Source organism: Dermacentor albipictus, chromosome 8 (assembly GCF_038994185.2).
Source record: "Dermacentor albipictus isolate Rhodes 1998 colony chromosome 8, USDA_Dalb.pri_finalv2, whole genome shotgun sequence".
Taxonomy (NCBI): domain Eukaryota; kingdom Metazoa; phylum Arthropoda; class Arachnida; order Ixodida; family Ixodidae; genus Dermacentor; species Dermacentor albipictus.
Genome location: NC_091828.1, coordinates 77,067,770 through 77,078,982, shown reverse-complemented (window position 1 = coordinate 77,078,982; position 11,213 = coordinate 77,067,770). Strand labels below are relative to the sequence as shown.

The 11,213-nt window shown below is 41.4% G+C and overlaps 1 protein-coding gene across 1 annotated transcript in view; it reads right to left on the bottom strand.

Annotated features, from left to right (window-relative positions):
* Positions 1 to 6,021: 6,021 nt before the first annotated feature.
* LOC135895980 (putative sodium-dependent multivitamin transporter) overlaps positions 6,022 to 11,213 on the bottom strand; it is an 86,132-nt gene continuing 80,940 nt past the window's right edge. The window contains exon 18 of the mRNA XM_070523618.1: positions 6,022 to 11,121. Coding sequence (XP_070379719.1) covers positions 10,975 to 11,121 — 147 coding nt within the window. The 3' untranslated portion in view covers positions 6,022 to 10,974. The remainder of the gene's footprint in view (positions 11,122 to 11,213) is intronic.

Sequence of the window (11,213 nt, the reverse complement as noted above, 5' to 3'; positions counted from 1 at the left end):
CGCTCTCTTAGCTATCGCCATCTTTCATCACTCGCTGCTCTCCGTGCGCGTTCGCTCATTTATCCTTCGCTATGCTTGTTCGCTCGTTTACCAAGTACGCCTACGCTCGACGCAGGAACGGGAGCCAAGAGCTGCGCTGTAAGAGCTTAGGAACTATCCCAAGGCAGAAAGCAAACATCTACGGCACAAGAATCACGCAGATTATTACAATCATATCATAGGGCGGCAGCAGTTGCGGCGGCATGTCCTCCTTCTAAGAAAATTCTTCTTGCCAACAGGTTGATCAGTGGCCTGTGTTCCTGCTCGTCCTTGGTTCCTGCGTCGTCTGTGGCCACCGTGGTTTCATGTCCACGTGCGCTTGCACTCGCTGCGAATGCTTTCAAGCGCCGGAGCCCTGTACTGCCTGCTGCATCTGCGCGGACTGCACGTGACTTCAACGAGGGCCATATAATGACGCACCTAACGGCACTGGCTCAATTTGGCGGCATCAGTTGCGGCGGCATGTCCTCCTTCTCAGAAAATTCTTGCCAACAGTTTGATCAGTGGCCTGCGTTCATGCTAATCCTCGGTTCCTTTTCTTCATGGCCTTGCTCTACCCCATTGACTTAAAATCTCGTCTTACCGCAAAAAAAACGATCACTCATTCACTTCAATGCTGGTAGCCTTCGTAAGAACATAGATGCAATTAATAACTTCATTGCATCACTTCACCATGTCTTCACTTTTGTCTGCATATCGGAGACTTGGCTTTCTGATTCCGACAACAACATGAGCGGTTTGCATCTTATCAACCAGAGTATTGTCATCGTCCAAGTAATAGTCATGGTGGTGGCGGCATTTTTTTTCACAAGATGTCACCTACACTCGTAGATTTGATCCGGCAGTTAACGTGAATCATTGTGAGTCAGTGTGGATAGAAGTCGACCGGTCATTCCTTAATCACAATAAGAACTTGATCCTTGGTTGCATTTATCGCTCACCGTCTTCTTCCCTTTACGATTTCTTGCTTTCTCTTGATGCAGTATTGTCCGAGCTAGCTTTCGAAAATAAGGATGCACTGATTGTAGATGATGGTAATATTAACTTACTTGGCACTGAAGCTACCTCGTGCACAACTTACACTGATTGTTTTGCTGGATTTGGTTTTGAATCACTCATTGACTGTCCAACTAGAGTAGTCTACCGTGGGAACAGTACCCTCATTGATCCCGTGTTATCTAACATTACACCATTGCCTTGCTCCGGGGTTATTGATACTGACATAACCGATCATTTTCCTGTTTTTCTTACATTTAACCATGAAATACATGAGAGAGTATTAGCTACTTTACTTCCGTATTTACTGCAGGTACCTTTATTGAAGGTATCAGGGAAACTGATTGGTCGCCAATTAATTCTCTGTCTGATCCCGAAGCAGCACTAAACAAATTCTGCACTTTATTTTATTGGCTGTTTCCACTAGCACACGCACTGTAAAATGTGGGAAAAAGTATAAATATCCGCACAACCCATGGATGACGGATGGTCTTCTAGAAAGTTTAAGATAGAAGGAAAACATGTACAAGAAAACTAAACGTCAGTCATTTATTACTGGACTAGCTAGACGCTATAATAGGTGCTGAAAATTGCTGAACGTTTTACTTACACAGGAGAAAAAAAGGTGCTACGAAAATAAATTTGCTCAGAATAAAGATAACCCCAAAAAGCAATGGCAGTTATTGAACTATTTTATTAACAAGTCATCTGTTGATGCCTCTATAACAAAAATAAATTACTATGGTCTCAACCTGCCTGAGCCCAACGAAAGTGGTAATGCTTTTTCGGACTACTTTTCTTCAGTTTACACTAATAACAACCTACATGTGCAGTTGCATAATACTTTGAGCCGAACGACACAATCATTCTTCTTGTTACCAGCTACACCAAATGAAATGTGCTCCACAATGGCTAACCTTAAAAATACAGGGTCTGGCTTAGACAATATTTGTGTCAGACATTTAAAACTGGTTGCGCATTTAGTTTGCGACACGCTCTGCAATATTATCAACCTTATGTTTAAAGAAGTTGCATTCCCTTTATGCCAAAAAATGCCAAGATTGTTCCTGTTTTTAAAAAAGGCGACAAACACAGTTAATAATTACCGACCAATTGCAACGATTTCCTGCCTTAGTAACCTCATTGAGAAATTATTTGTTAAACGTTTTAATAACTACTTAACAAAGCTTAAATTGCTAAAGAACAATCAATTTGGTTTCCGCCCTGGAAGTTCCAAGAATCTAGCCGTTCTATCTCTGACTACATAAAAAAAATTTATTGATTCAGGAAACTTAGTCGGATCTTTATTTTTAGACTTCAGTAAAGCTTATGACACAGTTAACCATAAAGTCCTCTTTAATAACCTTGACTCTTATGGTATAACCGGTCCTGCGCTAACATTCTTACAAAGTACTTACTTGACCGGCCATATACAGTACATGCAGCGAATACTTTCTCAGTAACAAAATGCCTTAACCAAGGTCTACCACAGAGATCAATTCTGGGCCCTTTGCTTTTCCTTCTATACATAAATGAACTTCCGGATTCACTTAACTGCACCAAATACGTTCATTGCGTTTTATACGCAGATGACACAACCATTTCTTCATCTGACAAATCTGTTCCTACTCTTACTTCTAAGTTAAATATTTCATTAGGTAACATTATAAAATGGTATAGCAACAATTAGTTCTTAGTCCTTTAAAAACTAAAGCTATGTTATTCAAAAGTGGCTCAAGGGTTGTAATTTATATTCCTGAAGTACAGCTTGGAACTCATTCAATTCCGTTTAGCACCGATGTCACTTTTCTTGGCATACATCTTTACGCTAACCTTACATTTCGCTCTCACTTCCAAAATCTCAAGCACAAGACTGCGTTTGGTATACGTGCATTAATTAAAGCTCACCCTTTTTTTTCTCGTGAGGCTCTGCTAGCGTTGTATTATGCGTTCATTTATAGTCACAATAATTACGCCATTGTTTAATGGGGCAACACGTACGCTTGTCACTTATCATCAATTCAACATATCCAAAATCAGTCAGTACGCATTATCACTTCTAGCTCCATGCAATCCAATGTCTCTTTGTTACTTCGCGGGTATAATATCTTGCCTATTAATAATTTGTTCCAGTTTAACATACTCGTCTTACTGCAGAAGTTGCTTCATAATAACCTTACGTTTCCGTTCATTGCAGTTGACATTTTGCAGAATAAAAATATAACCAGATTTCTGGCTAACAACAATTTCTTGTTACCCATGGTTCATACCAATTATGGCAAAAAAAACATCTTTTCGCTGCAATTTCTCTTTGGAATGAATTACCATCAACAATAAAATCCTGCACTTCTCTTGAAATCTTTAAAAATCACCTTAAGCATCACTTCCTGTGATAACTTAACTACGATCTGGCGGTGTACCTTTGACTTTTCTCTTACATGTCATTTCTTGTATTTCATCCATGCTTTTTTCCGACTTTCTTTTATAACGTGTTTTTTCGTGTTTGATTTAAATGACATGTCTAATGACCTATTTGATCTGTAGATAGTGTTTATAATAACGCTAATTTGCTGACTATTCACGTAGTTGTTATTAACCGAGGGTCCCACTACAGTTCTTTCACTTTGGGACCCTCGTCTGCATACTTGTCATGTTGTAATTACTTCTTTTTTTGGAACCAATAAATCTGAAATCTGAAAAAAATCTGAAAGTGCGCCGGCAGTAGAGATCACCAGCCCTTTAGCCTTTGTACGCTGCACGTTCCAAGAAATTGTGGTCCAGAGTTTCCGATGTGCTGGTTATCGTAGTAAGTGATCATGGTGAGCCAAAGGCGCCACTTTATTTGCTTCATAACATTGACCTAATTGGCAAGTTTTATGGTATTTACACCAAGGCCATCAATTTGGTCTCATCTGTACATAGCCATGATCACATAATTTCTAGCCATATATCTTCCTTTTGCCAACTTACTATTTCTAGGGATTTCATCTCCCCGATATTTTCCCCTATGCAGAATAGCGCATAGCCTACTGCATACAAGGCGGCAGATTTCTCTGCGTTTAATGAGCCTTTTTTTTCTGCCTGTCTTAGGAATCTGTAAAATTATTGCTTCTTTTCCGAAATTCTGTCGATAAAATGAATATATTGGACGGCTTCATCGTTGTACGTACGTCCCTTGACGTGGGTCTAGTGTTTTGTATTTGAGGCAGCCAAATCAGGAACAGTCACCGCCTGGCGTTCACTTGCTCAATCACGTGTAGTGTGGATTGCGCTGCGCGTCGTCTGCTAGGCCTCCCGCTTTTGCATATACGTGTACGGCAGGTGTACCTTAGAAGACCATTTCTGTGTAGTGAGATTACCGAATGCTCACATCAACCGCGTGATGTGTGAACGCGGCAACCTCTGTTCACTACAATCGCAAGAAGTTTATTGTCGCTTTGTGTTTCAAGTACACTACAGAAACCATTTTGCCTCATTTTAAACAGATCAAGCGGTCGCAGCGATTCGTGAATGCCACGCTTTAGCAGCTTATCTTGATGTGTTTATCACTCCACTATCTCTGTGATACCATGCAACATGAACAAGATGGCACGACTGTCTCTCAGCGACAAAAAAACCAAGAGTTGCAATGCACTCCGCTCATATAGCGTCACATAAGTTATATTTCGATCACTGCATTATGATAAGCCCTATGATTGCGCAAGTGTCGCTTAGTGGTTGCGCGATGGCTTTAAGTGTTTTTTAGCTTGTGGTTTTGATTCGAACAGGCTGAATTGGCTCAGCCTTGCACAACAATCTCTTTGACTCACTGTTTCACAACAACAATCTGTTTGTTCTGTTTTGACAATAACAATCTGTTTTGTTCAACGATCTGTTTGACAACAACGTTTTGACTCGCTGCTAAAAAAAGAAAGCTAAAATATGGTATCACATCACAATCATGTGTGACGCAAGACGCCGTGACACTGAGTTGAAAGGCAGATAATAGAATTTACTTTCTTTGTCCGGTGTGGAGATATTAGTTTGACGGCAAACAACGGCCATTATTAGCTTAAATGAAACAACCTAATGGTTTCAGCCTCTCAAATAATATCAACTTCTCCCCTAACAATACAAGGACAGCTTTGTACTTATATAACGTGCTTTTAGTGCTACTGCACTAAACATACTCTCGCCTGGAGCAACCAGGTGATCCTAATATCGTGTTTTTACCCACAGGGGCCTAGATTGTTCAATTGAACTCATTAACTATTTGCATTTCACAGCCATTTAAACACACTAAAAAGAAACGAATGTCTATGCTTACTATACGCGACGTCAAGTACGTTAACTTGTTACTTTACCTTCATCGTACAGATATGCAGACGCTTTTTAAAGCCATGGTGCAAGGTGCACAGCAAAGGTGTTATTCAATAAATTGCCCAACAACTTCAGCGCTGTAGGCGGATCACCAGCGAAACATACAGAGAACGCCTCAAGGAAGTGCAGAAACACAGATTGTTTCGCAGAGGGCCAGTCCCCTTTTGAATGTTAGCGTGTGCTTCTTTCAAGTAAAAAGGGACGTGCTGCAGATTTTGAGCAGATATTTTACATTTGAGAGCACTATATGATCAATTTACTGAATTCGGTGCGCTTCATTACCATAATATTGAGCCAAATTGCTCACAGCGACGCGTCACCTTGTACATTTCAATGCATGCTACCGATCACCTATCAACACTGACGCGGAAATTGTGCTGCCACCTGTAGCTCGATCTGGCCTCGAATAGTGGGCACTTGTGTCTTGACATTGCTAAGATCCCAAGCATATAACAGCCCGTTCACATCGCAACGTACGTAGAAAAGGCTCTGGCCCGTTTTTAATTCACACTGACAACTGGAATCCTTACTTACAGTGAATTCAAATTTTTACATTCAGATACATATGAAAGCAAAAAGTGTTCTCGTTAAACATATACTCAGCTGATTTGGATTAAATGCGTTGCATTCAACAGAAAAGACAGCACCATTTAATTTCACCGCTTGTGCGAAGATGTATATTGATTTGGCGCATGTCCCTTCATAGGCGCCACCTTCTGGGACTGTTACACAAACAATTTCTATGTTTTATTAGAATTGACGTAACATGGTCATGAAACGCTGAACGGATTTATACAACTATTTTCATGCTTGGGAATCGACTGTAGTAACGTACACTTCGTCGTTAAAGACACAAAACAGCAGCGTTAACAGTCCAAGATGGCGGCATCTAAACGTTTCCGTAAAATAGTCTATCCCTTAAATGTTACGGAAAATCGGTAAGAACAATAAAGCACCTATTTGCAAATATGTAACTAGACTTTGCACTTCTCCAAACTACACCTGTTGGGACATCTGAAAGCCATTAATATTGTGTGTGAATTGAAGTATTTATTTATTTATTCATTCATTTATTTACAATACCTACAGCACCCGAATGGGCACTATATAAGGGGGAGGGAGAGTACAGAAAAGCGGTAAGCAGATTAATCCGTACATACATCCGTATAAAAACGTTTCCAGAAAGCGCGTACACAGACAGATCAACAACACGCTTCATTACACATATAGAAAAAAAATTCAAGAATAGCATACTATTATACATATTAATATGAAAATTCTGCGGGACAAAAGAACACACATAAAAAGCCAAAGCGAAGAAAAAGATCAAGCTGCACAGAGCAGCTTATAGACAAAACAGTGCATCAGAAGTTGAACCACAAACGCTGCAGGTGAGTAGAGAAAGATGAGGGAGGAGCTGTGACAATGTGGTTTGGTAAAGCATTCCAGTCATGAATTGTTTTCGTAAAGAAAGCATACTCAGAAATATTCACCCTGCACCTGAATTCCCGCATTTTCATTGAGTGACCTGTTCAATGAGACACATAAGTTGGTGACTTAACATACATGTCCTTGTCAATGCCGGTTCTGCCACGGAATATGTTATAGAAAAGGCATAATCTGAGATTATTCCTCCTATATTCTAGTGATGGATAACGCAGATCATTCGGAATTGCGGTAGTGCTTTTCCTGAAGTCATAGTTGCAACAAACGAAGCAGCCTGCACGTTTCTGCACACGCTCAAGCTTATTTAGTTTTTCTTTGGGTAAGGTTCCCATGCAGAATGGACATATTCTAATACTGGACGGAGATTAGTTAGGTATAATAGTTATTTGAGTTCATGAAGACCATGCTAAGAATTCCTTCTGATAACGTTGAGCGCACGGCTGGCTTTCGATGATAAGTAGTGAATGCTTGTGTTCCATGAAAGATTATTGGCAAACATAACTCCCATATATTTATCATGTGACACCTCAGTCACGCGTTCACCGTGAACAAAATTGCTATTGATTTGAGGATGTCTATTTCTTGTGTGTGAACATGATTGTATTGCATTTCAACAGACTGATTGGGGGCCATTCTCCAATCCTGGCACTAGGAAATAAGCGTTACATTACAACTTAAGCTAACAGGAGAGTGCTTACGATGGTTTGGCCAAAGCTGTAATCATAGAATATCGGTTTCGTCCGCTTTTTGTTCCTCGACAGGTTTAGCTCACAAAACTGCACTCACCCTTTCTTATTTTGTATTCGCTCAATTTTAAAGTTCTTCGCATGCTGTTTTACTTATAAATTCCGGTGCTTTCATTGACACCTGTGCGAAGAAATATGGCTTAAGTCTAATTCAACTCTATCCAATTTCGACAATGTTTTTTTTTTGCCAAACATTTCGTCAAGCACTGTGTAGCGGTTGCTAAGAGAAATAATTTGTGTTTCCATGTATTCCATGTGTTTTAGTTCCTGAGGCTAAACTTTCCTCTTTCCATAACGTAACGTCGAGAAGAAAAAAAAAGCCCATCTCCATCACTACAAATAGTTAGGACACAAGGCACCTGCTTCCACGCCTACCTGCAAGCTTCACACAAGTATTTAAAACTGCAGCGGAAACATTGAGATACGGTGTGACACTTTCTCTTTTCTTCTACCATTCATTATAGTTTGAACCTCTAGTTCAAACTAGTTGTTCTAGTTGTTCGCTGCGGCAATTTCCCATTGGCGTATGCGTAGCGGCCGGGTTCCACCAGCCCGCGGTAGGTGATCCTTAGAAGAGCCGAGGTTCAGTATCCCTATAGCCACTAGACGGAAGCACATCTTTACATATTTTTTAACTACCTTCTATGTACCAGTAGCTAGCTCAGTCTGCCGCCACATATGCTGCAGACGTTGAACCATATGCCACGCGCGCGACCGATGGAGGTGCTCGAGCAGCGCTTCGGTGACGTCAGCAAGGGATTTCGCCGTTGTCGTGTGTTACACTTCCGATGAAATTGCTGCGTTTACTCTCGTGTACTGTCGCTAATAAAGCCAGCACGTGTAGGGTATTGCTCTGGATGCTTTGTCTATATCTTTTCGTGTAGTTACCCTATAAAAGTGAGCATTGGTAATGCAGCATACGTGACGACTGCATTTGTCCAGCTATGTCAGAAAACCCAAGCCGTTCTCCGTCTCGTGACTTTTAAAGACCCAGCAGCCAGATGGATTTAGAGTCTACGCTGCTTGGAAACTGAAGTATACCACATTAATGTTCGATCGCGAATCAAGCCACCATGTCGCTAATCGCAAAATGAAAGTTTTGTCCATATTTCACTCTTTGGAGTTTTATAATTAGGCTTATCGCGCAAAAATATTAAGATTTCACTGACATGTGGTTATATTAGCAACGCCGGAGCTACACTTCTGATGTTAAAGCGTCTTTTATTATCCCTCCCATTGAATCTCATACTCACTTTTGATTGCGCAAACGAAACTGAATTTGTCATAGCATTGTCTAAAGTTTCTTTTCTGCTATGTAAATTTCAGGAACCTTCTAATTAAAAGAACTTTAAGCTGGTGGAGCTGATATCGATTCAAACTGCGGATTGCACAAAAACCACATGTACGAAAAATGCACGGCACGACGAATCAGGTCGCAATTTTTTTTCCTTCAATCCCATTCTGTTACTAGCGCAGCCCACAGTATAGCAATTAGTGGAAGAACAGAAATAAGCAAATTAGCTTAACTATAGAAATATACGATTTCTCGCCCAGGCAAACGGAATGGAGATGCGCACACTCCCGCATGTCGTTGCAACACCCCCCTCTATGCTGTTTATCGCACAATGTTAGAAGTGAGCATGCAAGCTGGTTTATTAGACTAGACGAATGCTTAAATTTAACACAAGTAAATTTAGATGCAAAACAGATACTTTGCCAAGTTTCTAAAACCTACAGTAGCTCACTTCATGTTAGGATGAACCCATGAGTTCTATCAGTTCTCTCTTTTGTGTGTGTTTCTCGATTTGTGGTGAAACAATTTACACTTCTCAGTATGTTGTAGCTTGTAATATTTCCCGACAAACTCCATTACATTGGCAAACACGTATTTTTCAGTTACAATGATCGAACTGGAACACTGTGCTCTCAAGCTTGCACTGGAATCTGCATTTTCAATATTTTTGTTCTATATTTAACAACATATTATTAAACAGGCTAGGACAGTGATTTACTTACCACTGGACAGCATAATTCCTCCTTTTTTTACCGCAAAACCTTGTGAGAACGAGGCAAGCGAACAATATTTGCACCGAAAATCTTTGTATTTTCCTTTCCAAACATACATGTAAGCAACAGCATTAAGTAGTGCACTTGCTCAAATAAAGAAACGCCCCCACGATAAATAAGAAGCGAGCACTATCACGCTGCACATGAAGCAGGATAATCTGAAGAAAAGGGGAGGCAAGCTGTAGCATATTATTCGCATAAAGCTTAATAATATTTGGGGTTTTACGTGCCAAAACCACTTTCTGATTATGAGGCACGCCGTAGTGGAGGACTCCGGAAATTTCGACCACCTGGGGTTCTTTAACGTGCACCTAAATCTAAGCACACGGGTGTTTTCGCATTTCGCCCCCATCGAAATGCGGCCGCCGTGGCCGGGATTCGATCCCGCGACCTCGTGCTCAGCAGCCCAACACCATAGCCACTGAGCAACCACGGCGGGTGCATAAAGCTTGAAGAAAGAAAAACGGGCTGCGCTGGAACTTCCACTGAATAAAGCACATTGGCTCTCCACACAACTCTTATCTATGGGAAAAACAGATCTTCTTTAGAAGCTATACTTGCGTCGCTATAGAAAACACAGCTATAAGAAGTGAGTAGGTTTGAAGTCTGTGAAAGCAGAGCGCGACAACTTGATTTGAAAATAAATCTCGCCTCCATTATAAGAAACAACCGCTAAGTGCTTATCTTGATGGCTTTGTTTTGTGTAAGAGTAAGTACTTCCCCTTACAGGCATGCCTCAAAACTGCTGGGCCGGTAAAATCTAGCAATACAATTCGACCGATTCAATTTTTATCTTTCGCTCGCTGCCAGCCGATAAGACTGTGATATGGGCGGAGTGCTACTCCGACCAGCGACGCCGAACCGAAACGGGATTGGAATGGAGCGGCTACGTCATCATGGTTGCCTCTGGAGACCTCGATGCCAGGAAGAATCCACTTACAGCAGGATGCCCATGGCACAACGTAATTATATGGATGCGCGTACGGAGCATGACGCTACAGAAGTGAACTACGTTTCCGTGACGAGGCATATAAAGTCAGGTGGCCATGAGTGGGTCCCACCTCTGTGATTGTCCAATCGCAGTCTAAATCATCACCGCCACAGCCTGAAGTAGCCGACGTTACGCTGTTTAGGTGACCTCGGTTAGACATGTCTGTCTTCTCAGTCCTCACGCACGTTAAATGTTTCCAATGACGGCAGTTACTCGTGTCAGCGTGGTTTTCTCAGTTGACATCGTCGTTGCGAATGCAGAAGTGACTTGGTCTCACGCAATCACAGTAGGAACCTGAATGACAGTGACCTGCAACTGATAGTTCCGTTATTACGTCGAGCACTCTGCCACGTTTCCAGCGGACACGTCGCTGCTTGCACGCTCTTTCAAGACCGGAGACAGCTCCGCGCCTAGCGCCGTGTGCTCGTCATCCTCGGACTTGTCGCCTGAAATTTTGAATGCCTTCGACGTTTCCACCTGCGAATGGAAAAAGAATGACGCAAACAAAGGCATTTTTTTACATTCTCAGTGCATGTGTCAATGATATTCAACATGACTTAGACTCGAAT